A 13,810-nucleotide genomic window follows, 5' to 3' on the forward strand; every position below is an offset into this window, starting at 1 on the left:
TCTTGTGTGGTAGAAAGGTAAAGATAACAAAAAAAAAAAGAAAGAAAAAATAAAGGGTCTGTTATGTCTTCTTACATTGGTCGCTGTTTCTTACTTAGCATTGGGAATGGAGATTAATGAAGACAGGGAAGCTGACTTTTAAATATGAAACTATTTTTTCCATAGAAGTTGTAAAGTGTGCTGATAGGTTCTTGGGTTATCTGTTAACATACTTAACGCACAGAATGTTGTAACTCGCAGTACTAAAGTGAATATATACTTATTGCAATGCTGTTAATTTCATTCACAATTTGCCTACTGCTACAACAATGTGTTTTTGGATGTTTTTTAAAAGTAAAATTTGAAAGTCAATATCAGACTTACCTTCACATAATAAAACTCAAATAGGATAAAGTCTAGAGACAGGTTTACTGCTTTACTTTCCTTGAACCTGGGGAAGTTGGTTGGCTGGTAGGAACCTTCAGTTATCGAAGAAGAGGCAGAGTGAAGTACTGTGTTCTTTGATCCAGTTCCCATTTTTCTTCTTTGCTTTGAGTCTGTGCATGCTAGCAGGAGACTTCGTATAAGGAAGGGAACATTTCTTTGCATTTGCAGCTGCAGCTGTAAACTTTTCTTGCGCTTATTTGTAAAGTATGTGAGACTTGAGTTCATAACGAGGAAAAAGAAGAGAAACTAAAGAGTAGCGATGGGGAATTGGTGTACTACATGTTCCCTTGGGGCCTGGTGTGCTCCTCAGATTTGATGTGGTATCTGTGATTCTGGAGTGCACAGTGCAAACACAAAGTGAGGGGTGGGTTGAAGATAGTTAGTCATTCCTCCTTTCTCCTCCAACTTAACTCGCTGAGAAACCCTTGAGCCTGTTCTCAAGGAGCAGCAACCATGAATAATTGTATGTTGGAAACTATATGTTCTTACCTAACAGTCAGCATGGTAGACTTCTGTGGCTTCAGAACATGTGTGGGTTTCTCATCATGAGCAAGTAATCAATCAAAACTACAGTGCATACAAACTGGGTCTCCTCTAATTTCCATTCTGAAATCATCTCCCTGGAGATGGCATCGGATCTCACAGGTTGGGGAGTAAGTCTCCATGATTGCCCTCTGTAGATGCCAGTCACGAGACCCAGGCTATTCTGATCCACCCCTATAAATCTGCACTTCTTCAGATGGAACGACTCCCAGAACTCATGGAAATACTTAGGATTGTGATATATTAAGAAGGATATTACACAAGAAAGAGATGAAGAGAGGCATAGGCACATGATGGGGGGAATGACACAGGAGAGTCCTTACTTTCTGTAGGTACCATCCTCCATGAGCCTGCCCGTGTTCAGCTTTCCAGGTGCTCAGGAGTCCTGAGCCTAGGTGGTGGAGAAACCCAGCAATACCTGTCTACTGGCTGCAGTGTGCTTCCTTGAAGATGTGGCGACAGAACCCTGTGGAGTGAAGAGGATCTTAGCACCCGCTTTCTGAGTTGTTATGGCATGCATTGGGGTGGGTGTTAACTGCCAGGAAACCATGAATCAATCCAGTAAATATATATTATAATATCACAGATGCAATAGGGCAATAAAAGATTGTGGGTGGAAGGTGGACATTACAAACTGGAAGGAACCTGATAAAGATATCATATTCTTTTTCATTGGCCCCTCACATCTGAGAAATACATATATTTGCATGAAATTGATGCTGCATTGCTATTTACAAATGGGAGAATTTTCTCCTTTATTATTTTGTAGTCTCCGAGAAAAAAAAAACAGTGCATAAAATGAAATAATCATTTTGAAAATTAGGCAGTTCAGTATTTTCATTTTCTAAAAGTGTTTCTTTTTAAAAAAGATGTTTCTATATGAAATTGTATTATTGAGTAATTTTGTTTTTGACTCTTTCTGATTTGCTTTGGAATATCAGGGAAGTGGGGTCGTGAATGTGTGTGGCTGGAGTAGGAATGGCCATGAATCAGTCATTGTTGAGTTCAGATGGTGTCCACCCGATGGATGTTATGGTTTGCTTCATCAGCTTGCATTTTCTGTATTTGAAGCCAATACATTACAAGTTGGCAAGACCATTTTTTGATGGTTCAGAGGGTGCTACTGCTATGTCACATTTTAAAGTGTATCTTGTTGGGTCTTTTGTTGCTTTTTAAAGAGATTTATTTATTTACTTGAAAGCAGAGTTAGAGAGGTAGAGACGTTCCAACTGTCCCATCTGCTATTTCATTCCCCAGATGGATGGATGCAAGAGTTGGGCCTGAGCCAGGCCAAAGCCATGAATCAGGAACCTAGATTGGTTTTCCCACCTGGGTGGCTGTGGCCTAAACACATAGCCGTCTTCAAATGCCTTACCCACACTGTTAACAGGGAGTTGGAATGGAAGTGGAGCAGGTAGAACATGAACTGGAGCCCATATAGGGTGTTTGTCAGAGGCAGTGGCTTTACTCACTACATGTCAAAGTCAGTCCTTTATATATCTGTAATCACTAGGAAATTTGAAATGTGAAATGAGTTACTATAAACATAACCATTATGACAAAATGATGAAACTGGCCTTTGTTTTGATTTGGATAACCGTTAATCACCAGTATGTTTTATTGTACTTGATTGTACTTTATTCTGTTTCTTGATACTAATTGGACAAAGCAAATGCTCATAAATTTTGTGAATCTAGTACTGGCAAGAAGAAATTATAGCCAATCTTAAAATCTCAGCAGATGAAGTAGACTATTCTGTTGGAATATAAGGACAATAGAAAGACATGAATGGATACATGTTTTCTTATACCAACACATTTTGTTAATTTTATTGTTGATCTGAACCTTCTTATGGAAGTGTCCTTCACTGTTTTAATATTCTATCTGCACATAGAAAATTGAAAAACCTAAGAAAATGATTCATCATGCTGAGAATTTCTCATTTTTTATATGAAAGGGCTAAAAATATAGCTTGCTGCTTATCTGAGTTTAATGCCGTTATCTACAAAACTGAACAGTTTAAAATTGTAAATGATAACAATGAAGTGGTGTGTCATTTGCCCACACCCAGTCTGTTTCCCCTCTTATTTCTACCTAATTCATGAGCATTTTGTTTCTATTTTAGGCGATCCAAAGAAAAAGCTCATATGTTCAGTGTGCAATAAAAAGTGTTCTTCAGCATCTAGCCTACAGGAACATAGAAAGGTCAGTAAGCTAAAGAATTGCTTCATCAAAATACAATATCTTTCCAAATTTATAGTGTCTGCTTTATAGGTTTTTGTTGATTTTTAAAGTAAAGGTTATTTATTCATTTATTTGAATGGCATGTGAGAGAGAGAAAATCTTCCAACTACTGACTCACTCCCCAGATGGTTGTAAAAGCCAAGGCTGACTAGGTTGAAGGCAGGAACCAAGAACTCCATCCTGGCCTCCCGTGTGGGTGCAGGAGCCAAATACTTGGAACATCTTCCACTGCTTTCCCAGACACAGCAACAGAAAGCTGAGATGTGGAGCACCCAGGACTCACTCAAAATGGCATGCTTTCATCTGCCACCATGGTGTTGGTTTAGGATTGTTACGTATTGTTAGGACAGATGACCAATAGTGCCATTTAAAATTATGTATCTATCTATCTCCCTACCTACCTTTTATTTGAATGACAGTTTAGACAGAGAGAGAGAGAAAGAGAGAGAGAGAGCTCTTCCATCTGCTTGTTCACTCCCTAAATGGACACAACCTCCACTGTTTTCCCATTCCATAAGCCAGGACCAGCCAGAACTAGAACAAGTGACCATATGGGAAGATGGCTCATGCAGGCTGAGACTTGACCCATTAAGTTCCCATGATGGCCCCTAAAAAAGTTGTTTTGTATCTTATTTTTATGTTTTAAAGGTTTATTTAATTTTTATTGGAAAGGCAGATCTGCAGAGAGAAGGGGATACAGAGAAAGATCTTCTGCCCACTGATTCACTTCCTAAGCAGCTGCAGCTGTTGGAGCTGAGCTGATCTGAAGCTAGGAGCCTCCTCTGTGTTTCCCAAGGCATTGATTCATCCTCTGTTTTCCCAGGGAGCTGGGTAGGAAGCAGGGCCACTGGAACAGGAATCAGTGAGCCAGTATGGTATCCCGGCCTGTGCAAGGCGAGGACTTTAGCCCCTAGGCTACAGTGCTAGGCCCCAAAAAGTCATTTTAAAGAATAAGATTAACATGCAGTAAACCATAAAAAGATTTTTCTGAGTTAATTAATGTTATTCCTTCAGCACCAAGTGACCAGGTTAGCTGTGCCCTTTGCTTACTTATTTATTTATAGATTACCATTTTTTCATATATTTGAAAGTCTGAGTAAAAGAGATGGGGACACACACACACAACAGTGTGGGGTGGGGGAGAGAGAGGGAGAGAAAATGAATGAATGAGTTAGGCTGAGGCCAGAAAGCAGGAACTCCAACCTGGTCTGGAGTATGTGATGGTGGCCCGGGTTCTTGGGACACTATCTGCTGCATCCCAGGGTATGCAGGAAGTTGCATCAGAACTGTTTGTAGCTGGAATTGAAATCACCCCTCCGATACAGGATGGCAGCACCTCAGGTGGTGCTTTAGCTTGCCATGCCACAGTCCTGTCCCCTAGTTCATTTATAGCCCCTTTCTCCTTCCAGGCTTATCAGTTGCTGTTTCTAAGGAGATATGTCAATGAAGGAGCCGCATGCTTTTCATGTGCTTATAATATGTTGGCAACATTTGACTAATGGAGTAAGTGTGTGTCATAGTTTAGTTTAACCCAGCAGACAAGAGCTGCATTATTTTGAAAATTAAATATATATATATGTATATATATACCAGTAATATGATCAAGTAATAATAGCATGAATTACTAATATTATGTCTTATTGAACTTGATTTTACTTTACTGTACTTTTAATTAATGTAAAATATTTATTCAGATTTATGTGTCCAATTGATGTTACCAAAATAAATAATTATATTAGGGGCAATAAATTTAGCATTTATTATAAATATATATTTATTACTATTTTGATAAAAAAACCGGAAAATAAATGACAGCTGTTAACTCTAACGATTTTAAAAAGCAGTTAATAGAATTTTTAATAAAATTAAAGTAAGATTTTGATTTTAGTTTGCTTTATGATAGCATCTAAAATATTTTGTCGATAGCAAAGGTGTAAATGATCATCTCCTAATTTAATACGTTGTTTTTAGCTTATCTAGGGAACATCGAAATAGAGTGGAAGTGCTGCTAGTGAAAGCAAAATTTTACTTTTGTTGAGGTTTGTGAAATGAAATTCTATCTCTTTGTATGTATAAAGATGTAATTCAAAGTAATTTGACAGGACTTAAAAATTCATATGATTTTTATAATACAGAAGCTGCAGCCATGTGCTGTGGATTTAACTTCTGACATGTGAGATACTTAATTTATGGTGTTGACATGTTTGAGGTTATATCCTGTATGTTGAGTGATTTTGATCCTTGGGGAGAAATAACAGAGCAAACACAGGCCAGTGAATCAGGACAATGGGGCTCTTCTTTTCCTGCCATTAACCCTCCGTTCAAACATTTAATCTATTTTTTCATTTCTGAAATGAGACATTAAACTGTTTAGCATTTTTTTCTCCTAATTTTCAAAGCAAAGCATTTTTAGACATATCCTGGTGATGTTTTTTAATTATTTGTAAAGTATTTTCGTTGTTTTTTTTTCCCAGAGGGAGAGCAAAATGCAGACAAAAGAGAGAGATGCCCTGTGTGCTGGTTTACTCGCTTCATGTCCTCAACTTTTAGGGCTGTGCCAGGCTGAAGCCAGGAGCCAGGAACTCAATACAGGTGTCTCAGAGGGGCGGTAGGGACACGGAAGCTTAGCATCACCTGCTGTCTCCCAGTGTACCCATTAGCAGGAAACTAGAATTGTGAATAGAGGCAGAACTTGTTCATAGATGCTCTGGTATAGGATGTGGTTATTCCCAGCTCTGTTTTAACCAATAAGCAAGATGCCTAACCTGCTGGTTTTGTTGTTGTCATTTGTTCTCTGAGTGTCATGATATTGTGTTGTAGATAACATTTTCCAAGTGATGATTTTATTAGATTCTTTTAAAAATGTGAAACACTTTATGGATTTTTGTATGATTTATACCTGGTAATCTTATCAGTATCCTAATAGTTTAATGTATACACGGAGATCAGTTTTGTAAGAGTAGTCACAGATGACACTTGCTTTTATTTAAAAAATATTGTATTTTTTAAAGATTTATTTATTTATTAGAAAGAGTTGCAGAGAGACAGAGATCTTTTGCCCATTGTTTTACTTCTCAGATTGTTGCAAGTACTGGGGCTGTGCCAAGCCAAAGCCAGGAGCAAGGGGCTCCATCTGTGTCTCCCTTGTTGGTGTCAGGTGTTCTAAAACTCAGACCATTTTTCAGTGCTTTTCTCACGCTGTTAGCAGAGGCTGGTTCATATGGGATGACAGCATCAGAGGCCATGGCTTTTCCTGTTATGCCAGAATGCCGGTCCCCATATGCCACTTTTTTAGAGCTCTTTAACTGTCTCATTATCCTCATGGCTTCAGAATAGAATAGTAGTCTTCGGAAAAGGATTAAATACACTGGGATAGTGTCATAACATTCTCTTATATAACTCTTACAATTCTTATTTCCCTGGTCTATTTAACTTATTACAGATTGGAAAGATATTTTATTAAATATAGTAGTTTGATAATGCTGCCTGTGGAGTGTATTTCTGAATACTGTCTTCTTTTTCACACACTTTCTTCATAATTAAGACCCTTTTTACCCCTGAAAGGAAAACCTAGGTAAGGGGACAATTTAACCCCAGTTGCCCTGCTCTTTCACTCTTTGTACCCTCCTTGTCCTGGCTCCTTTTTTTTTTTTTAAATGTTTTATTATTATTATTATCATTTTATGATACAGTTCCATAGGCTCCTGGCATTTCCTTTATCCCCTCCCCAATTCCCTCCCCCCCCACCTAGTTCCTCTGTATCATTACTAAAATATAGTTCTTCACACACACTCATATGTCCATTATTGCGGGCATGGACAATGGCAGAGAGTCCAGCATCCTATTGTCAAGATATAGTGAACAGTTTCATTGTAAGTCCATCTTTGTCTGGAAGTAGAAATGCATGCTACTCTGCATCCTCACATCTGGGTGTTAGTCTCCATTTCACAGCTACTGTACATCCCGCAAATGAAAACTCATAATACAAAATCAACAATAGAAAGAAAAATAGAAATTTACAATGCCATGAAATTAAATGACATGTTACTAGATATGACAGTCTCCATTACACAGCTACTGTACATCCCCTTAAATGAAAAGCCACAAAACAAAATCAACATCAGGGAGAAAAAAGAAATTAACAACACCATGAAGTTAAATAACATGCTACTAAATGACTAACATGTAGCTAAAGAAATGAAAATCAAGAATCTTCTTGAAGAAAATGATGGTACTGTATGATCTATGAGTCATTGAATGATTTTATCAGAAGAAAGTGTTTTGAAGAGATGAAACTAACAGAAAACAACAAAACCCATGTGATTTAATTTCCGCTGCTTTTTGTTGGTGAAGTGTGTCTCTTCTAGACAACAAATAGATGGGTTTTGTTTTTTAATCCAGTCTACTAATCTATGATGTTTGATTGAGCTTAAGCCATTTAGATTCAGGGTTAATATGTATGGGTGGTATTTTGGTCCTGTCATTTTAGGAATGGGTTATTCATTGGTTTAGTCTTCTGTTGTCATTTTACTGGGATGTTCTTCACATTCGCCTTTGGTTTTGTTTGGTGCTATTCCTCTTCTCTGTCAAGAGAACATCTTGAAGTACCCTTTGTAGGGCAGGTTTGGAAGAGGCAATTTCTTTTAACTTTTCTTTACTGTTAAAGAATTTTATTTCATTTTCAAAGACAAAACAAAGCTTTGCTGGATATGTTATCCTAAGCCGAAAATTTTTTCTTTTAGAATCCGGAATATGTCACTCCATTCTCTTCTGGCCTGTAGAGTAGCCTGTGAGAGATCTCCTTTGAGTTTAATTGGCATTCCTTTATATGTCAATTGATTTTTTTCATGTGCACATTTAAGGATCTTTTCCTTACGTTCAATTGAAGAGAGTTTGATAATCCTGTGTCTTGGTGAAGATTGTTTTTGATCAAGCCTGTTGGGAGTTCTGTGCCCCTCCTGGATCTGTTTCCAATTCTTTCTCTAGATTAGGAAAAATTTCCTTTATTATTTCATTAAATACATTTGCAAACTCAGCTTCTCTTTCTGCACCTTCTGGGACTCCCATAACTCTTATATTTGGCCTCTTAGTAGTGTCTTTCAATTCTTGAATACTTTTTTTGGCCTGATCCAGCTCTGCTTCCAGCTTTTTGTTTGCTTCTCTCTGATGACAGGAAATACCTGCCAATTCTGAGATTCTTTCTTCTGCTTGCTTCATTCTACTTTGGAGACTGTCCACTGTACTGTTAATTTGCTCTACTGTGTTCTTAATTTCTGATATACCAGCCTTGATTTGCTTTATTGCTTCCTTAAATTCTTTGAACTCTTGTATGTGCTTCTCATTGTTGATCAGAAGCTTTAAAATGAGTTTTCTGAATTCTGTGTCCCCCATTTTCTCAATGTCTTCCTCAGTTAATTCTGAGGTTGGCATAGGGTTTTGCTCCTTTACAGGGGAGTTTTCGGTAATATTCATTGTTGCTTTTGTCTCTTCTTTTGCACTCGGTCATTGTACTTCTGGTTAGCAGAGTCTTCTCCTTGGGGCAGGTTTCTAAGCTGTGTCAACCACAGGTGTACAATGCGATTTTACTATTGCAGTTGGTACAGAACTCTTTGCTTGCAGCCACTTGTGCCACAACCTCCAGCGAGTTCCAGGTCTGGGTTCTTATGTTAGATTTCCACCATGGTCTCCAGAGCCCCAGCTCCTGGCTCACCACTCTCCACCTCCTGTGATACCGTGTTGAGGCTGCACTGTTGTCTCTGCAAGCTTATTCCCACTTCCGGTTGGAGCAGATCCCAGGATTGGAGAGACACCAGGTGTCCTATATAATTAGGTTCTTGGTGGTGCTGACCTTGTCAAAACTTGTTGGACGTTAGGTCTGGGTGCCACACGGACCTATTTTGACCCATATGGTGCCACAGTCGGTATTATTTGCCTGCGGGACCAGTGCAATCCACGGAACTCAGTGTGTTCTCATGAGCTCAGCACATGTGCAGTTCAGTGTTGTTCCCTGCAGTCCTAAAGCTATTGCCACAGTGTACAAAATGACGTCTGATGTACCACTACTAGAGTTCTTGATCTGCTGGCCATCAGGTCTTAGGGCTACCCCGACCTGTCTTGGGTGGAACCTGTAGAATGCCATGTTGATGCAGTTCACTGAGTCAAAAATGAGTTCACTCCCAGCTCAGTGTTTGCTCAGCCCTTTCCATTGCCTTTGCCTCCTTACACAAAATGGCTCCCAGTTCAGCTCTAGGGAGCTGAGTGGGCTGTGAAATCCACCCTGTTCTCGCACTGTCCATCTGGGATCTGCTGCTCTGTCCCCTCTCCTGGTCAAATCAAACGGACCAGCAGGATGGACAGCTCTTTGTCTGGGCTCACCTCCCAAGCTCCCAGTGATAGTCCCTTACCACCTGGTTGCTGGTGGAGTTCCGGCTGCTGGTGGAGTTCAGATTGCCATTTGCTGAATGCCGATGGAGTATCAGTTACTGCAACGCCACACTGTTGTGCCTGCTGCTTTCCTATGTCTGTCAGTCTCCAGGTACCCCTCTGCTGTTGTTCTGTCCTTTCCTATTTCCTGGAATGTGTCCTCTCTGCGTCATCCTGATTAAATGTTTTTCCATCTGTTTAAACGTGTCCTTACCCTATTCTGCCATCTTCATTCTCCGTCCTGGCTCCTTCTATGCTTGCTTAGATCAAGGGAGCCATTTGCTGGAGGACAGCAGATGTACTGCACTATCCAAAGTCGTCTGCCTTGATCTTCCACTCTGGAGTATCTCTGTTTATTCTTTAATGACAGCCAGTCACTTAACTTCCTCTAGAGAGCTTTTTCTTATCTGGTTTGATAATGTGACCTATGAGTTTAATTAGATAGTAACTAAAAAACATGATTTCCCATAAACCATTTTTTAAATATTTGGTAAAGGAGTGTGGTGCTTTCACTTGCTGTGGTGATTAATAAATCTGATACAAGATTTTCTTCAACTCTTTCATTTATTTTAAATATTTATTTATTTGAGAAGTAGAGAGCAAGAGCAAGAAGTCAAGGGAGTGAGAGAAAGAAAAAATTCCTCTTTGCCAGTTCACTCCACTAATGCCCACAAGAACTGCGAGTGGACACAAAGGTGGCAACAAAGTCCAGCTCTCCTACAGGAACCCAGTCACTTGAATCCTCACCACTGCCTCCCAGGGTCTCTGTTAGCAGGAAGCTTGGAATTGAGTCAAGGTTGTATAATGTGGGATGCCGTTGTTCCAACAGTGTCTTAAACACTAGACCAAACATCCAACCTAGTATGTTCCTTTCAGATTTGAGTTCATGGTTTCTTTTGATAAAATGAGCATCTATTTTCTTTACTGCTTTTCTAGTTTCTCTGATTTGGTGTCTGGGAGAGAAAGAAGCACTTTAATAATCATTTGTAATATTTATATTAAATAGTTGTTTACAAGCTATGATTTTATATCTTATCGTAACCCTTGTACCATGTGAGTCTTTCACTATGAGCTGCATGCTTTTCAAAATCAGGTATATTTTGGTATTTCACTTGCATGAATGTTTTACTTTGTTCTGTCTTCATTTATGTTTAAAATATTGTTGCTTGTTATAAAGGGAATATTATATCCACAGGTTACATAGTTCCTGTTCTAAATTTGTGCATATCAAAAAGAGCTAATGTATGTTAGCTGTAATTTCTTACAGTATTTATTTCCCATGTTCTATATGGGTCAGCTATATCACATATTGAGTAGGATGAATCTTAATTTTATTTAATATCATCCTTCTGGTAACATATGCTCATTGCCTGTCTATTTTATGTAGGACAGTATGAGCATATAAAGGCTAAATTAAAAGTTTGTTTATCATAATAGCAACTGTCTCCATGTTTGTATCTCTGCTCGTGTGTTTTTATTAGACTTGGTTGGTTGATTTACCTGTCAATTGAACCTTTTGCAGACTCATGAGATATTTGATTGTCAAGAATGTAGGAAGAAATTTATTTCAGCTAATCAGCTAAAACGCCATATGATCACTCACTCAGGTGAAGTATTTTCTTTTTCATTTGTTTTGAATTGCCTCTATCAGAGCGACTTTACTCAGTCGTTTTGAAGATCTCTAGGGTGGTACTAAGGAACCCTGGTTAAAAGTTCCAGCTCTGCCATTAATTCATCTTCCCTAGATCACACTTTTACAAGGCCAACGTGATAAAAGTGTGGAATGATGTTAAAGATCTTCAATGACACCATTTAGTTTGCCACCTATCCTGTTCCAAATAGAGCTTTGATTTCTTTATTCCTCGTATGTGAGTGGGGGTGCCTTACCTATCCAAAATGCTATGGAGGCTGAAGGAGATCATTTATGTACTGTTCTGGCATAATATCTGACATTTCACAGAAACCCGATAATTGCAACTCCTCTATTTCTAGATATTTTTTACATTCTAAATGATGTACTAATAATTATTAGTGATAAATTATAAAAACATTTTGAGAATATGTCTTTAACACCATGTTTTCATTTTAAGTGAGTTTGTCAGTTTGTTCCAGTCATAGAATTACAAAACAAAAAACATCCCTAAAATATATTTTTGTTTCAAGTTTAGGATATGTATAACTCTAGGCCATTGATTTAGAACTTTCTTTGAATATGCCATGGCAAACAGACACATATACTTTGATAAATTATAATCAGAAATCTGAAGCTGTTAGCTTTTAAATTTCCTGTACATATATATATATATATATATATATATGCATACATATATAATTTAGCTGTCTGCAGTGTAATAGTATGTGCATATTCCATAAATTTGTATTCCACATACCAGCTGCTATGTATAGCTCCTATGGAGAATCAGAAGCTCAGTACCTGGAGCTGGTGTGTCCCAATAGGGGGCTGCTGGGTCCGTTTTTCGCTTCACCATGAGCCCACCCTTAGCCTTGAATTTTGGGATCCTGATTTGAAACATAAATTTCAGCATAGGCTTGTGTCTGCAAATAGAATTTGCTCACTGTTTTTATATATGCAAAGTAGGGAGCAGGTGTTTAGCCACCTAGTTAACACATGTTGCCTATATCATGTGCCTGGGTTTGATGACTGCTCCTGTCTCCAGCTTCCCAGTTATGCAGACCCTGGGTGGAGGGGCATGGCAATGGCTCAAGTAATTGAGTTGCTGCCACTCACAGGTGACTGGATTGAATACTTGGTTCCCAGCTTTGACCTGGCACAATCCTGGCTATCATAGGAACCTGAGTGAACCAGAAAATTGAGTTCTGTCTCTTCTTCTCTTTGGATTTTTTTCCCCTTCCTTCCTCTCAAATATTTTTCTCTGTAATTTATAGAATGGGTGTTTAAAAGAATGAGCCTGTATTTCATTTGTGAATAGATACTTATCCACTGTAGATGCATTAAATGGCATATTCTTTGTTATGTTGTTTGACCATGTCTCGCTTGTCCATAACAAGTAATTTAAGGAGAAGATGCTTTGCGTTTATCCCATACTCTATAAATATGAAATTGTCTTCACTCATTTTTCGCAGAAAAGCGACCCTATAATTGCGACATCTGTAATAAGTCTTTCAAGAGGCTGGATCAAGTGGGTGCTCACAAAGTTATACACAGCGAGGATAAACCCTACACCTGCAAACTCTGTGGGAAGGGATTTGCCCACAGAAATGTTTACAAGAATCACAAGAAGGTAAACATTCATTGATTTTATTTTTTCTGCAAACTTACCTGTATAGTTTTCTTTTAATCACTTATAAAATTTTGAAGTATCTGGAACAACTGGGGAATATCTTGACTTACAAGCATTCATAACCCTTGCTGTCTCATCCAGTCTGGCATCCTCTATTAAAAATGGTTTTCATGGTGATGTAGTGTGCTAGTCCTCCACCTGTAGCACAGACATCTCGTATGGGTATCAGCTCATGTCTAGCTGCTCCATTTCTGATCCAGCTCCCTGCTCATGAGCTGCCAAAGCAGCTGAGGATGGCTGAAGTCATTGGATCCCTGCACTCTCAACGGAGACCTAAAAGAAGCTCCTGTCTCCTGGCTTCCGATCAGCTTAGTTCTGGCCATTATGACCATTTGGGGAGAGAATCATTGAATGGAAGACCTTTCTCTCTCTCTGTCTTTACTTCTCTCTGTAAAATCTGCCTTTCAAATAAAAATAAAGGAATCTTAAAATAGTCTCAGAGGCAAAGTGTCATCAAATATATGTGCATTCTCATATATTAAATAATTTGGAGGGGAAGGGCTGGAGTTGCAACAATTATAAAGTCTTTATTCTGTTCCTTCTTTCTCAACAGTTGATTTTTTTTATGTTACTATTTTGAAAATTCTCTTCATATTTGGTGTCTTTGTAGTAGAGCTCCTCTTTGAGTTTTTCTGGGTACTTCTTTGATTTTACTTTGGTCCCAGCGATGATCCTGATGCTTTGGGTGAGGATCTCTTTCGTATTCTGTCTTTCCTAACACGTGTCCACTACAAAAGTGGCTTGTGTTATCAATGCTATGGTGATGAATTCAAAATAATTCATTTTTCTTGGATCCCAAACCTCAGGCTCACATTTTTAACCACTTACTTCATATATTGCTGAGCCTGCTT

The 13,810-nt window shown here is 38.6% G+C and overlaps 1 protein-coding gene across 3 annotated transcripts in view; it reads left to right on the forward strand.

The window, feature by feature from the left end:
- Positions 1 to 13,810, forward strand: part of PRDM5 (PR/SET domain 5) — a 183,457-nt gene that overhangs the window by 101,964 nt on the left and 67,683 nt on the right. For all 3 annotated transcript variants that reach the window (XM_058666903.1, XM_058666905.1, XM_058666904.1), the window contains 3 exons: positions 3,095 to 3,174; positions 11,159 to 11,243; positions 12,742 to 12,899. In XM_058666903.1, the coding sequence (XP_058522886.1) occupies positions 3,095 to 3,174; positions 11,159 to 11,243; positions 12,742 to 12,899 (323 nt within the window). The remainder of the gene's footprint in view (positions 1 to 3,094; positions 3,175 to 11,158; positions 11,244 to 12,741; positions 12,900 to 13,810) is intronic.

The sequence above is a fragment of the Ochotona princeps genome, chromosome 7, assembly GCF_030435755.1.
Source record: "Ochotona princeps isolate mOchPri1 chromosome 7, mOchPri1.hap1, whole genome shotgun sequence".
Classification (NCBI taxonomy): domain Eukaryota; kingdom Metazoa; phylum Chordata; class Mammalia; order Lagomorpha; family Ochotonidae; genus Ochotona; species Ochotona princeps.